This window comes from Pleurodeles waltl, chromosome 1_2, assembly GCF_031143425.1.
Source record: "Pleurodeles waltl isolate 20211129_DDA chromosome 1_2, aPleWal1.hap1.20221129, whole genome shotgun sequence".
NCBI lineage: Eukaryota > Metazoa > Chordata > Amphibia > Caudata > Salamandridae > Pleurodeles > Pleurodeles waltl.
The window spans coordinates 979690901-979716373 of record NC_090437.1 but is presented as its reverse complement, the minus strand read 5'-3'; the positions used below and the strand labels follow the sequence as shown (position 1 = coordinate 979716373).

Below are 25473 nucleotides of genomic sequence, written 5' to 3'. Positions count from 1 at the left end.
GAAATCTAAGGTGTTAGGAGGATTGATCGGTTGGGGAGAGGGGAGACATTTAATTACTTTATTCTTCTGGGTGCTTCTGGAGGACATGGTTAAAAAACCCTGCGCTGTACTTCGAGCATGGTAATGGGAATTTGGGGACCCAATACTGGATGCCGACTGGGCTAAGACATTATCTCCAGTAACAATGTCTCATGCAGTAATAGATTCAAAGTCCTACATTTCACCTTTGTGCATTGGACTTATGTAACACCTCATTGCCTTAACAAGATTGATCTCACTAGAGGGGCCAGTTGTAACCGTTGCTGTGAGACAGATGCTTCCTCTCTCCATCTGGCGTGGCTCTGTGAGGGAGTACAGCTTTTCTGGAGGGGGTGGTCCTCAAGATTGTGGAGGCTACAGACCTAGAGATCACCCTGACACCATTGGCTTGCCTGCTTTGAGTGGTGGCTAGACCTAAAAGGTGGAAGATTCTGCACAAATTGGCACAGTTGGCTATTATGCTGGCAAAATGCAGGGTAGCCATAGGATGGATGAGCCCCAGGAGACCCTTGGTTGATCACTGGTTGCGGGATCTCCTGGAATGGGGAGTAACAAAGGAACAACATATGTGGTTGGCACATACAGATTTTATGACAGAGACAGATTTGGTGGCATGGGGTCAGTTATTGGAACGCTTTACAGATGGTGAAGCCTTGGGCTCTGAGGCAAGCACCAATACCGAGGATTGCTTGATGTGGGTCGGCTACGAATTGCTATTACTAAGACAACCAACTGTGTTTACTCTGAAACTCTTGTATGTCAAGGGTATACATGACGTGGTTACGTTATTGTATTATTGTATAGAGTGGAGTGAATTGTCGCTGGCTTTGACATGCATGGGATATCATGTACCGATAATTGTGTATTTATCTCTCCTAGGAAGAAAATGTATGGGGGATCTTGCATATCTTGCGCCGTATTGTTTTAATTTACATTGCAAAAAATCTATTAAAGGAGTTGTTAAAAAAATATCCCAAGAGACCTCTATTTCTTTCATGAGAAGTATGGCATTTTCTGTAGTTTGCTCCAAGATGAAGTATATTTTAAAGTACATTTTTCAAAAATCTTTTAGGACAATACTAACCTCTAAATTAAGTGGTATTTTTATATGTCATTAAAATGAATAAGTCTTGATAAATTAACCTTTAAACTCTACCATGTTTTAATCAGTGAATAGTAAAGCCACACGGATCACACTCATGCCCAAGAGCACCAGGGCGTTTTAGATAATTATCGCTTCCTCTCTGGTAAAACTGGCTAAAACCCTGGAGAGATAGTGTGACTTTTGGAGTAACACAGAGCTCTGATCAGGTCACCTGTGCACTTCTCTAATTATAAACACCCCCTAGTCATCTCTTACACTTGCGGTACAGTCTCATAGGATATTGAATATGGTTTTCATGTTCTTAAGGTGCATCCTACAAAAAATTATCATTTAATCAAGAGACCTTGGGCTACAGTACCCTTACGCATCCCCTATATTTTCCTCTCCATGAAGCATGCTGGAAGTGACAACACCATTCAGCATGCAAACACCAGTGGCCATATATGGAAAGGACACACTGTCCCTATTTGCACCACAGCGCACCTTTAAACAGGTGTGTTATTTGTGCGCAAGAGCTATCAATTATTTGTGGCCCTTTCTGTAATATCATTGTGCCAAAGTGGTGCACAAAGCTGGCACAAATGCCCTTTGCCCATTCTGGGGAACAATCTAACCCCATAACACAGCCATAAGAAGGGCTCACATGGGGTAGCTAGCCCAGAGACCTGATTAACACAAGGTGGTTTAGCCTCAATTGCTCACTCAGTTTACTCATACTTACCCTCTAACACATTTCCCAGTCCACTCATATGTTTGGTACAGAGTTAGGAGCTTATTTATCTGTACTCCATTTTGCCAGGGCAGTAGAAGGATATAATTCGTTACCCTGGCAGACTACAGCACTACATATTTAGGGCTTGCCACCTACCTTGTGGATATCTTTGTGCTTTCAAAGGAGCTGCAACCACAGCACCTCCTATCCAGCAACTAAAGCTTTACTGTGCAGACACTTTGCTCAGTGTACGGACACAGCAATGCTTTTTGTTTTTCAAAAGCAAACTCTTAAAGCAGAAGTTTGTTTTTTAAAATCAAAAAATAAATGAGCTTGTGTTGGGATGAAAAAGTCCCCTGCACAGTGCTGAATGTGTGCCCCTACCCTGGGTGCCCCAACTGCATGGATATCTGTATCCCTGATACTAATTTTTGGTCATGGGCGAATACAGGTCTTGCGTGTGCATCATGACTTAGGCTTGTCTTATGGTAATGTGGTATTGTTAGACTGGGTTGTGCACCAACTGCTACCCTCATAGTGGTAGAGGGCTACTGTCCTTTCCAGGAGTTAAATGACATGAGTGAGGTGGTGACAGCACACCCATGTGTGTTTAATTGTGAATGGTAGTGGGAACAGGCTTTTTTACCCGTGTCACTGGAGTATTGTCTACTGGTCCACTCACATATAAATCCACTGATGTGTACGTAACTCACTCTTGGCCTACACGGAAATCAAGAGAAGAAGTGGACAGTGTGTGATACCTGTGTTTGCGTGCAGGGATATACGTGCCTGTATATGGTACAAATCATGAAGGCCTGAGGGCCCCATTTTGGAAGCCCAGATCCTAGAAAAATTAGTGGAGGTGAGCAATACAACGCCCAGACATGAAATGTGGATTGCCAACATTCCTGAGGGTTGGGGTGTGAACCCACATGTTGATATTGGAGGAAATAGAGCAGAGCATTCTGTGTGCACAACAAATGTTTCTTTGATTCCAGGAACAGTTACTGTCAGTGGACTGGGCGCATTGTCAGGGAGATGATGTCTGATAAGGTTGGCAGTGTAAGACCAGGGAATCATGAACGAGAGTAAGGCTTAGCATCTGAATCTTTATGAGGCATAATTCAGTGGAGGCTGACAGCCTGGTGTAATCCCCATTTACTCCCTTTTCCTGTGTTGTGGGCCAATCAGAATTGGAGCCACTCCCAATGTGGCAGACTGTCTCTTTGGCAAAGGACATGGTAGAACAGAGAGCACTTCAAAGGAGCTGACACCCACAGCCCGAATTTCATAGGACAGGACACTAAATTACATTTGTGTCTGGATTTGGACTATAAAGGTGGGACCGTGAGTCCCATGCTTTGTTCAACAGCACTGTTCATCAGAGAAGAAGATCACAAAAGTACCCAGCTGCTAGGACTAGGGAGCACGGTCTGCTGGTGTCAATGCTGGATGAGGGGCCACTACTCTGGAAGTCAAGGCCACTTGCCCTGACCTGATCCTGGAGCACCAGCCCTCGGCCTATATGCCAAGGTCATTGGACCCTGTGAGGAGGAGGATAGTGCCTGGAGGGAGTGAGGTCCAGCAGGGATCCTGCCAAGCAGATCCCAGTGAATGGAGTGAGAGGTTATAGTCAGGACTGCTTCACGGATGAAGTCGGCCACCCCTTTGTGCCAGGAGGGGACCTTGTGCAGAACCAGTCAGTGATAACTGTAAATCAGCTGAGAGCTACCATGAAGTAAGGGCCATCACCCTTCATTGCCCTTATGTGGAGGAAACTGGTGACCCCCATGTGCCAGGAGAAGGCCACTATTAATACAGGTTTATTGCCTGGATCATCGTACCCAGGCTGCTGTGAGGAACAGCAGGGATGGATGCCTGACACTGAGTTAGGCTGTCTGGAGATTGAGGATGCTGACATATCATCATGGATAAACCTCTACTGGTCAGGGGCCAACAGTACCTGGAGGCAAAAGCCCACGGAACTATGACCAGGTCCTCCTGAACTTGCCAGCTTCCATCTGATGATGTAAGACTGTTCAGGGGTGGTAGGCCTCATGGGGATTCACACAGATATAGCACATAGTGCTGCAGTAGTTGACTCTTAAGTCTAAAATTAGACTTTGCTGCCTGGTTCACCCGAATCTGGAGTGTAGTGTGCATGGTGCTCGCCATGTATGTGGCAAACTACCCTGTCCCAAAATCTAAATAAGCCCCTCATTTCTTTGGCCCATAATCCATTTGCAGTCTCAGCTGCAACACCGTCTGGACTCTCATCTTGTGATTCATTATCTACCTTGCCAAGGTCTGACAAGTGAATACCAATAAGCACAAAAATGAGCAAATGAGAGTATGATCCTGGGGTGGTAATCCATGCAATGCAGAATGCATAAAGGTGCTGCAAGTATATAGTTTTGCTAATATTTAACTACTGTCTATGCCTCATAATTTATCTAGCCATTCAGTGGGTAATACACCTTGTTGGTTAGTTTATGTACGGTGTTGGTTAGTCTCTTCCCCAGAGTATATATACACTGTGCAAGGTGTTGCCAATTCCACAAATCCCTGCTGCTCAACTCGACTTACAGATCATACTCCTGTCAGGTCTTTCGTTCATCTTGGCGACTGAGGCACTCTTTCTACATGCCTCAACTCACTTCCATGTGAGGCTCCTACCCCTCTTAGGTCTCTCTTTTATCCGCTGCAGCAAGGCATTCTTCCTTCACGCATCAACTCACTTCCACAAAGAGATCCTACCCCTCTCAGGTCTTTCTTTCATCTGGGAGAGCGAGGCACTCTTACTGCATGCATCAGCTCACATCCATGTGCTGTACCTGTCCCTCTCACATATTTCTTTTAACTGGGAGAGTTAGATACACACACTTTAGGCATCATCTCACTTCCACACATTCACCTAGCCTTCCCAGGTCTTTCTTTCATGTGGGTGGTGGGGGTTAGGCAGTCTTACATCACACTTCAACTCATTTCCAACCACGGCCCCTATGACTGTCGGGTCTTTCTCTCATCTTGAAGAGTGAGGCACTCTTACTTCACACTATGTCCAATATCCCTTGGTTTTCCGCACTGTTCTGCTATGATGAAGTCAGTTCTTAGGTGACCCTGATGCTTGTGGAATACGTGTCTAATAAGATTCCCCCAGTGGGTGTTACAGAGCTCAGATGGCGCAATTATTTATACTCAACGAGTACATTAACTTGCTCTTAACCTTCTTAAATAGCCTCTGTTGAATGGGCATTCTTACATTGTAACAGTCCGTATACATTACAATTGGGGCCTCTCATATGCACTACTGTAAAGGTGAAATGCTTTAGCCTTCATCCAAGTCTAATGCTCAGAAGGGCACAGAAGAACTTTGGAGATCAGAACGCTTTAGAGTTGAAGTTATTGTGCTAAGTGTAGCTGTAATACATAGGCCAGGTAGGCAGGGATGTCGCTCATGATGGCTTTGGATTTGATGTTTTGAAGATTGTGTGGACCCCAGTTGGGTGGGGTCATTCAGTTACCCGGTCTTTGCTACTTTCCAGACACAATTGGTGCTTCTTGTACGAATTTGTATCTACAGAGTACGAAAGACGATTAATGGGCCGTAGGCTCCAGAAATTAGGTAACAAAGTTATCACCATTCGCATGAGTTTGAAACATGACGCCAGGTTAGAGGCACTGGACATAATTCACAAACATAACTTATATTTTTTACTAAGTTTACGCTTTTGAGTAATTTCACTACGTTTCATTATTTACAAACTCTGAGTGTACGTTACTACTACAAAAAAACACTAGTAAATCCAGCACTACACTTTACCAACCAGTGGTACTGCACCACCATGCTCCCATAGAAAAATAAAACCCATAGGAAATAATGTTACATTAAATTCAATTATTTAGAATAGTTAAAAATGAAACTAAATATAAGTGAATGTTAAAAAAATATATAAATGGTACATATTTATTATTTAATCATATTATATTTTAATAGCCTGTTTTGCATTAAAAAATAACGTATTGAATGCTATAAAAAGAAACTAAATTCATTTTTATTAATTCTATACAACACTTTTACTAATTACTATTTGTTTCCTTTAGGTGAGAATTTATTTTTAATGTAAACATTGTTTCAAAATTAATTTGATAGATCTGTATCTTTTTTTTTCTACATTGAATTCTTCATAAGGTAAATAAACCATTTGAAGAGCTCTTTGTGACACCAATTGTATCAAATGGTCTGTATACCACCCAACACTGAAAAGTAATTTTAGAACTAGAACTACACAAATAGATTCCTGCTTCCATCCAGAAAGAGTCCAAGGTTAGAGTGGACTTGAACTTTGTAATGTACTGTTACTCCCACATCTAGGTGGAGTATAAAGAACTAGTTTGGAAAAAAACTCTCATGTGTTTCTGAAATCTTACCTTATTGATACCGCATATGAGCCTATGTGTGGATAAAGGACCTTTGATTGAAGTGCTGTGTACTGACCCCTTCCTTTATGGATTCATTCTCACAAACCACTAAACCAGTGATTCCCAACCTGTGGTCCGGGGACAACTGGGGGTCTACGAAGTCTTGTCAAGGGGTCCGCGACTGCTTAGAAAATTCAATAACATTAACAGATTGGGTCCCCAGCTTTCAGTAATGACTCACTGGGGGGTCCCTGGATTTCAGTAATGAGTCAGTGGAGGTCCACAGAAGTCAAATGTTGGGAACCACTGCACTAAACAAAGGAGATAACAAGACCATTCTGATCATAGAAAACTCTAACCATCGGTTAATATATGCTATGTTTTGTTGTAAGGGCAACTGGGCTGTGCCTTTCATAATTTGTCTTCGTTTGTGGAGCTTAAAATATATGTGGGTTTATTTACAGATAGCTGAATATATGACCCAGCCATGCAGGCCAGTACATCTGATGGCACAGTAATACGTTGAGGCTGGTCTAAAGATATGGGTCAGAGTTATCAAGCTGAGAAGGGAAGAGATAAATGGAAAGGGGATGGTCCTGTCTGACGATTTGCTGAGACAGTGTTCCCTCAGAAACAAAGTCTAGACTAGTTCCTCATTTAAAGTGCTTCTAGGAGGGTGGGGCTGCTGGTTCAGCTCCTAACAATTGGGAGCATACTTGGGGGTTGGAGATCACTGCTAGGGAGAGGTGACCCTTAGAAACATATACTTCAGGAAGAATTGTCAGGGGATCTGGAGGTGCCTTGTCCCATGGGCTCCATTCCATGTGGTGACTGGCAGTAAGCAAAAAGGATGAATAAAAGGAATGTGTGATGACAGGCTATTCCCTGTCAAGTAATGTTGAAGCACAGCACTCTAGAAGGTGTAAGGGAGAGACTCCAAACAGTCTCTTTTTGAGTCAGATCTGAGGTGAAAAGGGTTACTCACATTGGAGTAAGAGGCAATTTAAAAAAGCATCTTCAGAGAGTTGGTCCAGGCCATTCTACATATGGCTGTTAGTGGTAGTCTTATGGGGTGTTGGGGGGGGGGTGGGGGAGGGGCGGTGCTGCAATTTGAGACTCTGAGTACAAGTGGGCCAGGAAAGGGTAAGGTATGTACCACACCTCTTTAATATTGATAGGAAGGTGTGTTGTGTTTACTGTTTGTGATATACATCTCCTATTATGAGGTTTCCTGTGGACAATGAGGACTCTTGAAGGATTTGCTATTTTCTGCACCACATTCATCATGTTTTGGAATTTGCTGCATGTTTTTCCCCTGTTACGGTTGACCTGTGAAAATGTATCAGGGGAAAACTACAGGTGCATAGAGTTTACTGCAAAACTCAGAATTACAGTACCTGTGCAAAGAGAAATCTAAGGCTTTCCTCCACTTCACGTTTGAAGTCAGAGCCTTAGTAGGGACCCACAGTATCAATGAATGGTAGTAATAACTGTCGACTCCACAGGGTCACTGTGATTATATTTCTAAGTATATAGACCCAGCCTTTTTTTTACATGAAAACACATTGTTTATAGAATGTTCACTGGGTCACAGTGAATTCGCCAAATTTTCAGTGGCGAAGTAAGGACCCCACAGATTCCCGTCTTAGGGCCTCATGACCAAAAATATTTTTTCATTTGAAAAGCATGTGAATCGTGTCAAAAACAGGCTTAGAGCAGTTCTTAATTTGAGCCAGTGGTTTCCAGTACTTTCCAGGACTCAGCACCAGCACTAAACTGTCAACACCGGTGCTTGTGACAGTCTGCCACAAGGTGGTGCTGTCTGACTAATTTAGAGATTATCACAACAACAGTCAATTAATAATTCAATATACATTAAGAATTACTATTACCTCCTGCCCAAGCAATCCTTACAGCTTTGAGGGCCTGGGATAGTCTAGAGATTGTCAAACATGTAAGAGTCTGATGGTTAGTAGTTGTGTTGTTACTATCATTGGTAGCATGGCAGGGGCAATGTGTGGTGCAGTTGCAGTGGCCTCCGAATGAGAGCCCTGGCACTTTTGTTTTAACAAATTGAGCCCTGGCTTAGAGTATTTTGTTGTGTACAAAATGATTTGCAGATATTTCACAGCAGGACAAACACCGATGCACTCTAGGCTTTGGTGTTCACCCTGCGGTGATGTTGCTGTCCCCGCTTGCCCTGCATTTCTTTTTATTTACAGGTGGTAGTTGGCCTCTTTGCTGCCACTTCTTTTTGAGATCATGTAAGGTGTCCCGCATATTTTTTCTTGACCGACAATTATGTCATTTTGTCACCTGACACTTGTTTAATTGTGTGGTGCAGGTAGCAAAATGTCTGTTGGGACTAAGGACGTAGCACGAAGGCCATATACCACCTTTTACAAGTTTAAAAAGTGACCCATTGCTAATCCCAAATAGTAAGTGGTGAGAAAGCTGCGTCCTCTTATTTTGGAGCCAAACAGGAACTTGTCAATGCTTTGCAACTAGAATTACAGTCGCATTGCACTGAATAGATACCAAGATCTGAAAGGTGGTGGCATCTTATCTGGGAACGGAAAGCTATCTTGGTGTGAGAACTTTCCCTTTGGGAATTGTGTTGGGCGCATTTATGGGAAGCAGATAGTGATCCACAGGACCACTGCGTGCTCCCCTTGATGTGTTACTAATGGAAAACTTTTTTTTAAAGCAGCACCCGTCCCTCTAATGATTATGAACTGCTGTTAAAAAATCTTTCGTGTTTAGGAGCGTAAAGGTAAGAATTATAGTCTGTTGTCGCTTAAATGCCACCATTTCCGAATTAGTTTAGAGGGTCGCAGTATTAAACTACATAATTAATGTTCATTAGGCTGTTCGTTTGTGACCCCTGTGAGTGAATACAGTGTATTAACCTTGAAAATGGTGGCGTGAATGGCGGGTCCTTTCAGGGACCGAAGTACTTTGGCAAATTCAGAACCTCTGAATGTAGACTAAATACAGAACAAACTCTCTGTCAGTGGCGAACCCTTATGTCTATGTCGCCCTTCTTCAGCTGCCTGTCATCTCACAGGACGATTGCAGCATGAGGTAATGCTGTTATTCCAGGGGAAAAAAACCCTCAATATTGACTCAAATGAATGCACTGCTACTGCCACCTAGTGAACAAATCAATGTACTAGAATGGCTAACTAGAGAACAAATGAACATGTTCCATGTTCACGATACATGAATTGAAAAGTCACATTTCTAAAATAGTTGGCATGATAAATTGCGCGTCTGTAGATTAAAGCGCGATGTTCTGCTTTATGCTGGCAGGTTGACTTTATTTTTAGACTGTTATTCGCATGCTAATAATATTCGCATGAGGTGCTTCCGTATTTGACTTTACCGGAACTGCGAACCTTCCATACGTTAGATGATTTAGAATCTGTAGCGCAATGCCTGCCCTTTCCTCCATTGACTATGACAATGCTGTTATCACTGGTCTTTTAAAGAAGAGTTTTGCACCTCTAAAGACTACCCTACTTGCTGCAAACAGGCTTGTTTCATAATTCACTAAAATATGACCATTTCACCCTGGTGTTCTCCTCCTTAAAATGGCTCCAATCGGAGTAAGATGTACTTATAAAGTTGATAAAACTGCTTCATCATGATCATCAATAAATCTTCATTCGGATGAAAAACCCATAAAAGAATCACCGGATAAAATACAAAACATATTTACATATAAAAGATACTCATCACAGTATGCAAGTTCAGCAAAGAAGAAAAACGTATATCTACTCTTTAACAAGCATCGGCATCTAAGCATCTTTATATCATGATTAATTTGTAATATCTATATTACTGTATGTTGGATTTTTCTCATTTTGGTCTTGATTTACACAGACAAATATTGGCTATTTTTCTAAAACTCGTGTCATTTCCTTTTGTAGTGTTTTCACTGTATTACTGTGAGGAATGTGCAAATGCTTTACACATTGCTCCTGATATAAGCCTGACTGCTCGTGCTAAGCTACCAAGGGGGTGAGCAGGGTTATCTGAGCGGGTATCTCCCTTATCCTGACAAGAATGAGGGTCCCTACTTGGACAGGGTGTAAACCGACTGCCAACTAGAGACCCCATTGCTAACAGTTCTCCTACTTCAAACCATGCAGCATGAGGATGGAAATCAGGACATCAATGTATCACCTATAAGGGTGCAGCAACTCTGGATACTCATAAACATGAGTCAGCCTGAGGTCCAGAGGATACACAAGCTTGATATGGCACCATACACAAAATCTTTTCATTATTCCTGATAACCTGGAGCCCAACAACGGGATCCCCTGCCATCTCCCCTTGCTGAAAATGCTAGCAGTGCTAGAATTCTTTGCAGCAGGCACCACACAGCAGACAGTAGGTTTGGCGCATGGCATTTCTCAGTCAACCTTTAGCAAAATACAAAAAGTGATGGGTCCTTTGCAGAGAGTGAGTGAGCAGCATATACAGCTCCTCTTGGACACCCACACAGCTAATGCCAGCAAAGAAAACACCAGTGCTACAGCAGGATTTACGGACATCCTAGGGTCAAGTGTGGTGACCTCGGGTAGACAGGAACAAGTGTACTGAAACCGTAAAATGAAACACACTATTTATGTGCAAATGCATCACATGTAAGGTGTTGGGCAGACAAATCAATACTTAATCATCAAGATTACAGTGCATTATCTAACTGTTGTAGTGTAATCTCCATAAATGTCAGCAGTACCGTTGGGGAGTTGTTAGCTCCTATGACAGATATACTGATCAGTATGAATATGTGGAACAAACTACATCACCCACTCTTCACAATAATAATGATTCTCTGCCAACTCAACTTTTTAACAACCACAGTACTTCCATTACAACTCTCATGACTGCTACCGTGGATTCCTCTGACCTGGAGACCTCCTTCCATGTCTTTCACTCCATACGTGTTGAGGAGAGTCATGATTGTTTTTTCGCACTGCTCGAGGTGAGCTGAAGTGGAGGACTACCACCAGTTGCCATGTCAGGCCGTGCTTTAGTGCTTGTGTTTGGCAACTCAATTAAATAGAATTTTAAAGTTTAGAACCAGTTTGTAATGTTCTCAACATCATGTGGATATGCATGGGTCAGAAGTACGAGTTAGTAGGTATTTAACACATTCCATAATTATCGGATGCGTTAAATACCTCAGCCTTTGTTACATTTCGGCAGGCCAAACCTGCCAAAAGTTAATGAGGAAAGGCGTACAATATTGACCATATCATGTGGATTTTGGTGCATTAAACACCAAAAACCATGTTATTCACCATGAACTCATAATAGGTATTATTTATCGTACCGGATAAATAACATATTCAATAGTATGGTTATTTATCAGGTGCAATAAATAGCACCTCAACTCATAATCATGGCCACGGTGCCTTACCACCTCTTTGGCAATACCTCCATGCCAGGAACCCTAAACATGTACTTCTTTTTCCTGGCTGGGTCCATGACAGAAGATTCTGACAGGTTACCAATGAGTGACAACTGAGTGATATCAGAGAATGGCAGTGGATTTTGTTTGTCTTGTTTGAAGGTGCTTTGTCCACAGAAACTGAATGTCTTCTCACTCCACACAGGAAGGAGTTGTTGGTGTATCTTCGGGGTGCCCTAAGGTCTTTTTTGTGTTGCTCTAGCTGCTTCTGTTCACTAGGGATTCATTTCAACACTTCAGGAACTTTCAATGCCTGAAAATTGCCACTTCCCGATGTTTTATGCATGTGCTATTCATCTGGTGAAATATTTAGGGCATGCGTTAAATAACACATTTGATATTTACTATAAGCACTAAATAACTCACATGCTTTATTTAACACATGCACTAAATAATATTTCCATGGTGCACAGTAAAAACTCATAATCAGTACATGTCGTTTGCTGAACCTGTTGGCATCGCTATTTACCCTGTGTCGAACTTTGATTGTATTTAACACCAAATTCGTAATCAAGGGCTAAATGTAAGAGGATAGAAACATACCATTGGTGGCCAATTAATGGGCATCAAAATAACCACTAAAGGAAGAAAGTGATACTTGGTAAGTCAATAAATGATCAAATGAATAGCTACACTGTCCTTATGAAGACCCAAGTATTAGTTGTTTGGCTCAGGGATCAAATATTGATGATAATACTGTTTTGGACTGTTACAAGATTTATGAATCTGTAAAGCTTTAATATCTGTTGGGGTTTCTGTTTCACTGAATGTTAATTTTCTACAACAAACCACTATTTGTCTTTTTCTCTTTGCCACATGTATTTGCTGCGCTTATTTCACCTTCAACACTATTTGCATGCACTGCATTGTCTTTCTGTCAGTTAGAGCACCACATTTCATATTTCATAGGGAAATGATTTGTAATCATGATTTCTTTCAATGATCCGTATTAAATACATTTCAACATCGAGATCAACATATGTTTCAGGCTTACTATTGGAGAATTGACTGTGGTTATTCTGATGGAACAACTGTTTGTGATAATATCTGCTACCCAGGATCTGGGTGAATATCAAGTAACGTAAATTCCTTATATCAAAGTTGTACACCTGAACTCTAAATAGCTTTCACAGGCACTGTGTATCTCCCATATGGTAAGGAGAAAAGTAAACTATTGTCTACAGAACAAATGTTAAAAAAAATGTCCTGTACTGCCCAATCCTTTTCTGGATAGGCATCTAAAATGCTCAACTCCTTTAACATATGTGCGCGATCCCTGAAATCTCACCTACTCAAGAAATACATTGATACTTGTCATCTCATGTTCTCTTTCTTGATGTATCCTTGTCTCTCTCCTCTCAAATGACCCTCTTCAAAGATTTAGCTCTAAAACTGAGGAGCCTCCTTTGAGAAGGATGTAAAGTGCCTGAGCATGCCCCTGACCCTTGTAGCTCTTAATCACATATCTGGAATTTGAAATGTAGTGACACTGCAAGCTCCCTGTGATTGCTTGGTGTTGCTTCTGTAACATTATGTGAAACTGTTTCGTATGTCTTGCGTACATTATAAACTGTATTATGTGAGGAACTTTCTTCAAGCTTTTATAAAACTAGTTAATAAATATAAAAATGCTTGTGGATATTATTCAGTTTTTGGAAAACTTCAGTGAAAATTGTCCAGGTAAGGGGTGCAGGGGAATCCTCAGGGGTGGTAGTAACAAGAGAAACATTGCATGGGTCTGTCACTCATACAGGAGAGGTACAACACAGGTAGCCAACACAGTAAAGAAGAAGTGAGAGAAATTAAAGAACTGTTATACTGTTTCTGTAAACATAAAAACATACATGAAACACACCACACCTGGAAGAAAGAGCTACACCTCTAATAGAATGGCCAGGCATTCATGTGCTCATTTAGGACCATGAAACCCTACCTATCCACTGTGATATGGGTACAAAATTGGGATATCAGTAGAAGGGGTAGGTACCCACCTCAGGAAATTCCCACAGTCCTTGTAACAGTGAACCCTCTGAGTCACTGAATTAACCTGAGTGCAACCCCCTGTTATCTATGGGGCAGAGCAGAGAGAAGCATGAAGTATGAATTTTTTAAGTTTTTAGTAGAAAAACACCAAGAAGCACAAAGTGCTAATGATAGCCAATGGTCTCGGTAGAACAGGACCTAGGCACAATTTGATGTTGGTCACGATGGAGCACATATCGCATACACTAACCAGGTTTGTCCTTGCCAATGATTTTATATTATAACTTTAGTCTTTTAAGTCCCAATCCACCCAAGAAGTACACTTCTAAAGCCCCCAGGGTTTCAGGGAAGGCACCTAGAAACTCACAGGGTGCCATGCAGAGTCCATAGCAGAGTTCAGTCCAGGTCCAGTTGCCATTGTTCAGTTGGGCAGTTGTAGGAAAAGGCCTTTTGTAGCATGCTGTGTCCTTTGGAGTCCACACAATTGTTCTGGTACAAGAGGGAGAGCAGGTCCAGTCTTCTAAGTTTTTCTTGGGTCTCTGCAGCTGTTTCAGCCCTCTTCTGATCTTCCACAGGTCCAGGAGTGTTCTAAAGTAGTGCACGTAGGTGCCATCTTCATGCCTGGAATGAGCTAGTGGGTGAGCATGACCCTTGGGGACTCCCTAAACAGTGGGGTAAAGATGTCCAGGGCAAGTCCTACCCACTTTGGGTATTTTCAAGATGGCAGAGATTTTCGCCCACACTAAACAGGGGCTCTGAGGGCTGGGTGTGTGTGTGGGGAGTGTACAGTGATAATCACAGTGTCCTTCCATATCTAACACTAAAATCCAGTTTGATGTAGTCCCTGGACCCGTAACGACCTCGGAGTCAGAAGTCTGGCATAAAAAAGCTGAGCTCTCAGAAGCCAGACAGTAGACACACACACATTGTTTTGGCATTCTGTTTCCCTCCTTTGAAGTGTGCTCTAGATGTTATATGTAGAACTAGCAGACTTGTATACATACTGTAACTGTGTAATGTCAAAAAAGAGTCTCTGTGATTGTGGACAGACCCTGGGAAGAAAAAGGAGGGTTCTGCCCACAGGTTAGCTAGCAATTGGCTATAACAGGGGAGGCAGAAATGCACCCCAAGTGTCATATGAAAATTCCGAGCAGACCTGTCTAGTAGGATGTGGCATTTAAGCAGGACATGACACAAAGAGGATCCTTCCAGCCTCCCCGCATAGTCTATCAGATTCAAATGGGTAATCTCTGATCATTCAGGTCAGCCTATTGTTTGCTCCTGGAAGCAGTTTGCTCCTCTCCACAGTGAAGCTATCAGCTGCCAGGCGCCAGTTGGAAGGCACTGTAAAGGCCTTCAGAGGCTTTAGGCAGGCAAAAGATATCTTTTAAAAATTCACCTTTCTGTAATATTTAGAACAAATGTGACTTCACTATTGGATTGGATTGTTAACAACTATTAAAAATAGTTGTTCATTTATTTTTTTAGCTAGTCTCATTCCTGAGATACTGGATTAGTATTTAATATTGCATCTCCGTGTTTTCCTATGGAGCAGCCAAACCTGCTACAGTGTAAATAGCTTTGTACCCTTCCTTTATGGACAATAGCACCTACTTAGGGGTAATCTAAATATTTAAAAAGGTTTAAGGTATTTTGGCAGATTGAAGTGCAGTTAAATCCTGAACAGCCAGTCTACATACAGATGACAGACTTGGACTTGCAATGATGCTTACATTGTCACTGTAGTGGATGGTACAGTAAGGGCTGCAGTTCACTTGATATATTTAATTTACAGGCCATGGGTACACATTTGTACCATATACTAGGGACATATAGTTAAATGTGCCAGTCAGGAGCATACCAATTTTAACATCTTGAAAAGAGGAGCACAAGCACTTTACCACTGGTTAGTATGGGTAAAGTGCACAGAGTTCTATAGCCAGCAAAAATAGGGTTAATCTAAAAGGCAAACAAATCGGATGAATTTGTAGAAAGCAAAATTTCCAACCGTATGGTTCATCAGCGTGTCCACATCTAGCACTGTAAACATTGAAGAGTCCTTCTATTTATTTGTTGTGCAGTCTCCCACTTATGGTTTTCCTACTTTTGGTAAGGGTATGCCCCTATGTTCCCATTCCTGTTCTCCCTTTGTTAAATTCTCAGTCCTAAATTCAAATTGTGTGTTGGTGAGCTAAATATGTATTTTACTGGTGTCTGTTGCTTCTTTTTTCTGTCAACATGTTTTGGTGCTTAAATATTGGTAAACATCCTTTACAACAGTGTTTTTAACCACTCTGCGTTTACCACGCATTCCTTTACCATGCATGCAGTTTTTGGTGCCTTTACCATAAATACCCTTTACATGGTAAGTATAGTTATGTGTGTGTGTGTGTGTGAGCGCATGTGTGTGTCTGTGTGTAAGGCGCTGTTATTTCTAATGATGCAGTACTGTTAGTTGGTGCCTAATATTACTGAAAATAATCTCTGAAACACATTCCCATTTCTCAAATGTGAGGTCCTGTTTTTATACAAAACAAACTTTTTTATGGATGTTGCATGAAACATAAACACAACATTTCTCTACAAATTGTCTTTAACATACTCTCACACATCACTCACTTTAAAAATACATTAGAGGGAAACAATATTTAGAACAACATGTTTAAGAATATTTCAAGGTAACAGGACTTTGTGTTGTTGGGCTCAGCCATCACTGTTCACAAGGGCAGACTGCAGACTCCCCTCAGTAACTACCAAGGTTGGTTCCCTGTTGTAGCATCTTTCCCAGCCTGATACCCGCTGAATGACTATGCTGCACAAGGAGCTTTAAATCACACGTCTTTATTCCTGTGTGTGTACCTGTGAACTTCAACATTCCAAAGTAAGTTCTCATGCATTCTATTCTAGCAATTACATCACACACTGTTAAATTAAAAATTACACATTTTTCAGGCAATCATTAGACTGACACAACATCTATATATACAGAAACATGTACAACTATATATCTTCAATTAATATTCTTGCCCCTTTGATCTGTCAACCCAATCTGGTTATTGGAAGGTATAAATGGATGTCTTCAATGTCAAAAGTTGCCAATGATGGTAAGGAACAACAGTCACTGGGTTTTCACAATCAGTCTTTTTTCACCATCTCGAGCTGAAGCCTGATAAAACACAGGCCTGAAGTGAGAAGAGTCTCTGGTAAGGGACTTCTGTGGTCGGCAGCCAGCCACCATGTGTTCATTGGGGGACACTATTTGAAAAGGTTCAGCATTGTAAGCAGCATTAGATTTTCTTCTCTCTAGCTGTCGAGCGATCACCAAATCTCCTTTCCAGAATGAAAGGTCCTTTGCATGTCACCTCTTGTCTGAACCAAGTCCCTCATACAAATCAACCTGTCATTAGTATCTCTTTCTGTGGTCCTTTGGGGTATCGTGGTTGCCATTGCCCTCCCAAACATCAAAGTTGCAGGACTTTCACCTGTGGCCAAGTGGGATGTTGGGCCATAAGCTCATAGTGCCAAGTGCATTGGCCTGTGACCACAAGGGTGTGATATTTTGATGTTTTAATTTTGATGCTCAGAAATTCCTTAAATTCTTTGCTATTAAAGGGTGGACCATTTTCTGACATTACATGGCAAACCCCATGTTGCAAATATGCCATCAAGGTTTTGGATTACTTTTTCAATTGTCATGGATGAGAGATCTTCAACCAATGGAAAACGTGAATATTCATCTATTATCACCATTAAATGATGTCCATTGTCAAAAATACCAAAGAAATCTATGGCTACTTTCTCCCAGGCATGTTTGGGGAGTTCTGACATATTTAACATATGTTGAGTGACTTTGGTTGATAGGCCATTACATATGTGACAGGCCTTGAGTTCCTTTTCAACTCTTTCATCTTGGTATAGAAACCAAACTCAGTCTCGAAGAGTTCTCTTTGTACCAACAATACCACGATGTTCTGTGTGAGACACTTCTCTCTGGAGAAGACTCTCTGGAATCAGGATCCTAGATCCTTGTAGAATAATTCCTTCCAGAGTTATGGATAACGCATCCTTGACATTCTTGTACTTTTGACATTCTCCATCATTACAGAGAGGTTGGTCATGTTTGTTCCATGACTGATGTGTAATTATGTCTTTTAACCTTAGCATGTCACTATCATGATTTGTAGCAGTGACAGTCTGAGCTTATGATACAGCAGCTGGTGTACTTGACTTGACAATGCAATTGATGTAGGCCTCAACCGTTTTGGATGGAGTGCCATGACCTTAAATGGGCCCCCCCTGAAATGTAAACAGAATTATTTTGATCCCTTCCCTTTAATGCACAGTTGTATGATCGTACTCTTGCAATCATTGTCCCCATCGTTCTAATCGAGGAGGCATCTTGGCGTTTGGATTTAGTTAGCGAGCCTTGATGATCAGTCACCAGCATAAAAGGCTTTCCCTACAGGAATACATGAAAATGTTCACAAGTCTATACTACAGCCAAACTTTCCTTTCCAGGCTGTGAGTAAGCATGCTCTGTTTGAGATAAACTTCTACTAGCATAAGCCACAATATGGCCTCTTGCATTTGGGTGTCCACTATGCTGTGCAAGTATAGTGCATAGCCCAACAGGACTAGTGTCAACTACAATCTCGGTATGAAGCTTTGGGTTGAATTAGGCCATTTCTGCAGGATATTCTATTGCATGTTTGATTCTCTTGAAACTGTTTTCACATTCTCTTGACTATTTAAAAGAAACATTTTTCTTTGCTAACTCTCTTAGTGGAGCACTTACAGTGGCAAAGTCTTTTATCTATCGTGAACAGTAGCTGGCCATGCCAAGAAAAGAATATACCACTGAAATACCTTGTGGGCATTCACAATTTGTTAAAGCTTGTGCTTCTGCAGGGTCAAGCGTCACACACCCATCAGAAAATATATGGCCAAAGAATTTCAATTTTGTTTTATTGAACTGACACTTGTCAGCATTTAAATCAAACCTGTATCACTGAATAATTGACATACTTGTGTGAGGGCCCTATTGTGCTTCTTCTGTGCAGCCTCAAAAAACAATATCTCATTGCTATAGTGAAATGCATTCACAACAGGGTGTATGATGCCTGGGAAAAGTCCTGCAACCTGACACACCAAAACTAAGGACCTGATTACAACTTTGGCAGAGGGAGTTAATCTGTCCCAAATGTGACGGATATCCCGCCCGCTGTATTACGAGTCCATTATATCCTATGGAACTCGTAATACGGAGGGCAGGATATCCGTCACATTTGGGACAGATTAACACCCTCCACCAAAGTTGTAATCCGGCCCTAAGTCTCTTGTATATAAACAACGTGTAGCAAACGTTGCAATATATAGGCAGTTTTCTTCAAGATCTAACTGATGATAACCTTTATTCAAATCAAGCTGAGAAAAAATCTTGGCATCATTTAATTGCACAATCATGTCTGCAATGTGTAGCCCTGGATGTCACACTCATTCAATTGCTTTGTTTACTTGGAGCATGTCAGCGCATATGCACACAGCTTCTTCATGGTCCTTTTAGACACCACCACTATGGGAGAAACCCATTGCGTTGGACCAGTGAAAGGTTCAATAATGTCATGCTTAAGCAATGATTCAAGTTTTTTTTCCAACAGCTTCTTCTAAATAGAAAGCAACATATCTATGTCTGAGCAACAGGATGAACATTCTTATTAATATGCAGTTTTACTTTCATGCTCTTTAACTTTCCCAAGCCATGAAACAATTGAGGTAATTGACTGAACTATTATGTGCTAAGCATTCCTGTTATAATTACTGAAGTAAGTCCCATGTCAGCAGCCATGCTGAAATTGAGCAAGCAAACACTTTTTCTTAAACTGATTTTTCTCATCACAGACATTGTTTTTTGAGGTAAGCATTGACATAGCTCAATCAGTTTCTTTACTTTCACTTATTATTGAGGCTGAAGAACTGTTTGAAGATGATTGAGTTGATGATCGACTTTCTTTAGTATCTGTTTGGCTCAACTGATGTCGCCAATTGGCCTTCTAGGTGTGCGTCGAACATTGCCTCTTGAACGTTTTGGCAGCCAGTTTGTCTTCACGCCGTGATGGACTTGTTTTTTTCCTTCACTACACATCATCACAAAATGGTTCTCTTCAACACAGCCTTTGCATATCTGAACAATGGCAGGACACTTCCCTTCATGTGGAAACAAATTCCACATCTGAAACTTCTTTTTGTGTGTAGACATCATTTTGTGTTCTTCACACCTTTGTTTCAAATGACTTTTCATACTCATGACTGACTCGCTCTGGAGACCTCCAGCCTCTATGTCGGCAGCTTGTTTTTCAGCATGTTGCTCAGCTCTGGCAATCATCAACACTTGCTCCAGACTAAGAGTTTCTCTCAGCATTCATCGTCTGAATGAATCAGACAAACATCGATCAATCACTCAAAGACACATAGCTTCTTCATCATTAAATTAATTGAACTTAGAATGTTTAATGAATGTGCCAAGTCTTTCCTCTAATTTATCAATTGTTTCAATGTGTTTGACTGAAAACATATCATTCATAGTTGATGTTTGGTACTGTATTGAATTAGATATTCAATGCATTCTTAATCGGACTGTTTGTGACTTCTTTGTCAATTCTTGGAATTTTCTTTATGCCTTCTTTCACACCAGCAACATTTTTGAGATGTTTGATAATCTTCCTGTTATCAGTCTCCTTGAGTGCATAAATAAAATCTTTAAATACCTCTATCCATGAAGCCTATCTATCGCCAATATTTTGCTTTTTGGCAGTGTCTAACAGTGGTGGTGGTTTGAGGAAGGCGGCAGCATTGTTACTGTTCATGGGAGTGAGAGATGTTGAGGGTGGAGCTATGTCAAACCCTGTTGACTGTCCACGGGAATCTACATTATCACAGAGGCCCAATGATGTTTCAGTCTCTGTGTCATCCAGGACAGCTTTTGGAGTTTTGATCTTCTTCTTGGTCTCCATCAGGGCCCCCTCATGCCTGGTGACCTCTGGAGTGCTTCTGAGCCGCCACCTGACAGCTTTGAAGGTGAGCAGCTTCAGGTATTAGACAGCTCAGTAAAAACACCAGTGCTTCTTCTTGCGTCTCCTCGTCCATTGCTGAGGTTGTAATTCTCTACTTATCAAGACTCAGGTAAGAGTAATAGTGGTATGCTTCCTTTTTTCTTGTTCTGTCAGCCAGCGCTATTTGATATCTGGTAACTCTCTTTAACTGCCCTTTGTAAAACTGGTTGAATCTGTCTTCAGCGTTAGCGCTACATATATAGTATAACTTTATTTTGTGTGGCAGATTGCTACCTTTTCCTTGGATCTTGGTTATAATTTCTTGACCAACAAAACGTATACTTTTCCGTGAAGCTCTCTTTCCATTCACACACTTCTTATTGGCTGGAGTTACGCTTTGACTCCACATAAGCCGGCCATCGACTCGGCACTCTGACAAAGGCACACGTGGCATGCACAAACCATATGCTTTCTTCTTCAGGTTCCTTATTCCCTATCTCATCACCAGTTGTATCCTCTTCCCCAGCCTGGTACCAGCTGAATGACTAGCCTACACACGTAGCTGTAAATCAGGTCTTAATTCCTGTATGTATCAGTGAACTGGAACATTCCAAAATAAGCATTCAAGCATTCTATTCTAGCAATTATGTCACATTGATACAGAGTCCTCAGGGAGCCATAAAGGTTCCTTTTTAAACCATGCAGGACACTACACCTGTGAGAGTAAATTTGTTGACTTTCAGTTGATAAACAACTACGAAGGCTAAACAGTAGATTGGTTTATCTCTCCAGGCACTGTTTTCTCCTCATCCCCACTTCAAGAAACCCTGTTTTTCCTTTGTGTTAGTGCAACTCTACTTTGGATTTCCAACTCTGTTGTTCACTATGATTAAAAATGTTAGCTGTTTTGGAATGTTGGCCTAATGCTATGAAGCTAGATTACAGGGGAGATACCTAACCCTGACATTAAAAGACTGGAGAGATAAGTAGATAGATGCACTATGGCTGAACAAGTGATCTACAGAAGGTCAATCAATCAATCAATCAATCAATCCGAGTTTATAGAGCACAGCTACTCACCCATTAGTGGCTCAAGGCGCTGGGGGGGGTGTAGTGTGTACCGAAGGTGGATTAGAAAAGCCATGTCTTCAGTTCCTTCTTGAAGCTGGGGAGGGAGATGGTTTGTCTGATGTGGATGGGTAGGGTGTTCCAGGTGGTGGCCGTGAGGTAGGAGAAGGAGCGCCCTCCTGTTCTGGTTTTCCTGATGCGTGGTACTTCTGCAAGCGAGAGCTGGGCTGAGCGTAGGGTCTTGTGTGGTATGTGAAAGTTGAGTCGCTGGTTAAGGTAGGGAGGTCCGGTGTTGTGGAGGGCTTTGTGTGCGTAGGTGAGGATTTTGAAAGTGATTGTTTTTTCAATAGGGAGCCAGTGCAGTGTGCGTAGGTGTTGTGAGATGTGGCAGTGTTGGGGTAGGTCAAGGATCAATCTGGCGGTGGCGTTCTGTATGTTTTGTAATATGCAGGTGAGTTTTTTGTTGATCCTGGCATATTGTGCGTTGCCGTAGTCCACTGCTGGTGATGAAGTGTGGTTGCCCTGGAATTGTAAGAAAAATTGGAAAGACTAGATTGGCCATTATGGTTTGAACTAATGTTGGCTGGATTATGTGTAATGTTTAATCATCTTTATGTCTGAAAGAGGGAATAGTATTCTAATGTTCGTGAGGCAGCACCTGATATTAACAACCAGCCAGAACTTCGATTATATAAGGTATTTCAGTTGGCGAAACTCTTTGATCACTGAAGCATGAGTTTCCTGGACCCACGTATTTGCTCTCTGCTTTTGAGTTTTATTTTGTACTTTTAAAACCAATAAAATAATAAAAAAGATTGGAAAGACTGAGGTTGTAAACACACAAAGTACCTATATTTTGGAGGGAGGATTGTGATCCTTCATTTTCGAAATATGCAGTTCATGACAGAGTAGCGGTTGTGAATGCTGCATGTTTGAAACAGTGTAGTACCATCCACTTATGTTACTGTAATTGTGTTGTTTGTGTTTCCTGTTTCAGGAGTGTTGCGGTGTACACAAGCATCTGGCGCTATTTTAGCTCCATATTTTACTGCTTTGCAATTTTTGTTTTGTGATAATACTAAATTATTTTCACTTCACAAAACCTACACGCTTGGCAGGATAATTCACCTTTCTTTTGTAAATTTGATAATTGCGTTGTACTGTAAACTGACTTAACCGCAACTTGCCTTCTTTGATTTAAACCTTGGCTGCTTCTCTATGGTTACCCAGAGAGACAAGGGAGGCCAGATTTTCATTGCAGACCAAGTGAAGTGTCCACTCGTGGGGAAACCCACCACTCTCATTTTAAATCAGTGTTCTGAATTTTGAGACAACTGTCATTCGTGTCATTTATGGCTTCTTCCTAGCCCTCATTGTTTTCCTCAATGGCTATTCTTTTTCAGAGATGACATCGATAGAAAGCAACAAGCAATGTACATATCTTCTCTGCTGCGTAATGTCTCTGAACAAGTTGTATTCCTGGGATACATCACTTCAGAACCTGGTTCCCGAGATTATCGAGAGCTGATTCAAAAAGGAAATATGAAGGTATCATGAAGTATATCATCTGGTTTTTGTTACGATTTCCACAGGAGAACAAGTATTCAAAACAGTCAATGGGGCAGCCATGTGCAATCTGTGTGTATTTTAATATTATGAACGAATATTTATGTGGCATTTGTCAGTTGCCCAGAAACTGCACATATGCCACAGATTCTGGTGAATTTTACATGCTCAAGTTTTGTAGACAACACTTGCTTATGTTGGTCAGAATCCTACGGCTATGTCATTGTTTACTGGGTGAAATATTATTAAAATGTTGTTGAAAGTGTTGACAGAGCAGGTAAAAGTGATGGGGGATGGAACTAAGCATCGCTACAGTGGGCATCAGTAGTCAATACTGAACAATCAGAGATGGACTGAAAAACTCCAACAAAAACAGTGCCAATCATGATAAATACATTAACACTTTAAAGCTGAATGGACTTTGCCTAATAGTGCATAGGTATTTATTGCTATAAAAACCAACTAGAGAACAGAACACTTATGTGATCTTTTTACCTTTTATTAACAAAAGCATATTGCTATTTCAACACATTAGTTCTTCACAATTCAGTGCAAAAGTGCAAGACAACTTACAAGGGGACGCGTATAGGTCGATGAACCTTTTGGCTCGTTCAAGATGTTCTTACCATAGCTCCAGAACAGCATCAATAATCAATGCATAATAATCAATAATCATTAGTTAAATCAATAATCAATGGAGTCAGTAATTATCACACAACATGACCTTTCACCCATGAATAACCACACCTTTAGTAAAAGTTTAGTAAGTTGTATTAACAATGCTAAAGTCATGCAGATTACTCTCAAAATCAAATGAAACACATATAAAAACGGTACTGGTTGACCAAAGCGATGATAGAAACGCAATCTAATCAAGGCTTGAATCACAACGCATTCTAAAGCAATGGTGCAGATCAAAAACAAAGTCAGCTGCAACGAAGTCATCACGTACATAGAATTCAGCAAGATAGCTTGTCAACCATTTATCCCTGCAATCTGTCGGTCATCATGTGAATAGCCTCAACTAACCCAGATTAGCCTCAGCATGTGGGGCTTCATGCTAAACAATTTAGAACACATTTTAGGAAAACATCTAGCTAGGAAAACTTTAAGACAGTGCAGTTGGTACCTAGAAATAAAAGGCATATAAATGCATCACAGTCACATTGTCATATCTACCTTTCCACGGTATGGGTCAGCAAGCAGAATCAGTCTTCATCCTCATGTCATCAATTGATCAGCAAAGCATCAGGCTCTCAGTCAGAGAGTATGAGCCCAATGACAGAATCTCATATTTCTTCTTCTCCAAAGTCACTCTAGATCTCTGGTCTCGTAATCTCAATAATGGTCTGCCTAAAATCTGTTCTTAAGTCTTTTCTCTCTGTCGTGTTGTTATATCAAAGTCACCTATACTATCCCCTGATTCCCTATTGGTCAGTCAATTGTACGTTTATACACTAACCAATAATATTTCTATACCAAATCTATGAATTCTAATATTTCTCTCTTCACACAGCATTGATTGGTCCGCTTAAAATGTCCTCATCATCCGGCTTGTCAGGTATCGAATTTGTTGCATCTTCGTCTCCAGTCAATGTCTTCATTGTTCGCGTCCTGGGAAAGTACTTCTCACACACATCACACACAGCTTGTTACACTTTTAAGGACTCTGTCTCCTGTTAGTTGGTTCTCATGGAAAGCTTCTGCTAAGCACTTTTAACAAGACAATGAACATTTCACAGTTAGTTCACTCTGTCAGCATTTTTATTAAATGTTAAGAAATACAGCTTCTGCATGAGGCCTGGCAACTAGGCCAAGACACTCGCTAAGTTAAGGCGTACAATTAATAAGCTAGAATGCACTTCATAACCCTTAATATGACACATTACTACATTAGTCTAGTACATTTTCAATATTTCATAAGTGTTAACCATCAATTAGTACATTTCGTGAACACTAGTGGCCATTCTTCGAGGTCACATTTTCAAACGTGTGCATTATTTTTCTACGTTATTTTATTTTCTACATAATTCAATTATTCAAAATA

The 25473-nt window shown here is 41.1% G+C and overlaps 1 protein-coding gene across 1 annotated transcript in view; it reads left to right on the top strand.

The window, feature by feature from the left end:
• The window catches only part of CWH43 (cell wall biogenesis 43 C-terminal homolog), a 460620-nt gene that overhangs the window by 367425 nt on the left and 67722 nt on the right, over window positions 1-25473 (top strand). Inside the window, exon 13 of the mRNA XM_069201483.1 lies at window positions 23264-23408. Coding sequence (XP_069057584.1) covers window positions 23264-23408 — 145 coding nt within the window. The remainder of the gene's footprint in view (window positions 1-23263; window positions 23409-25473) is intronic.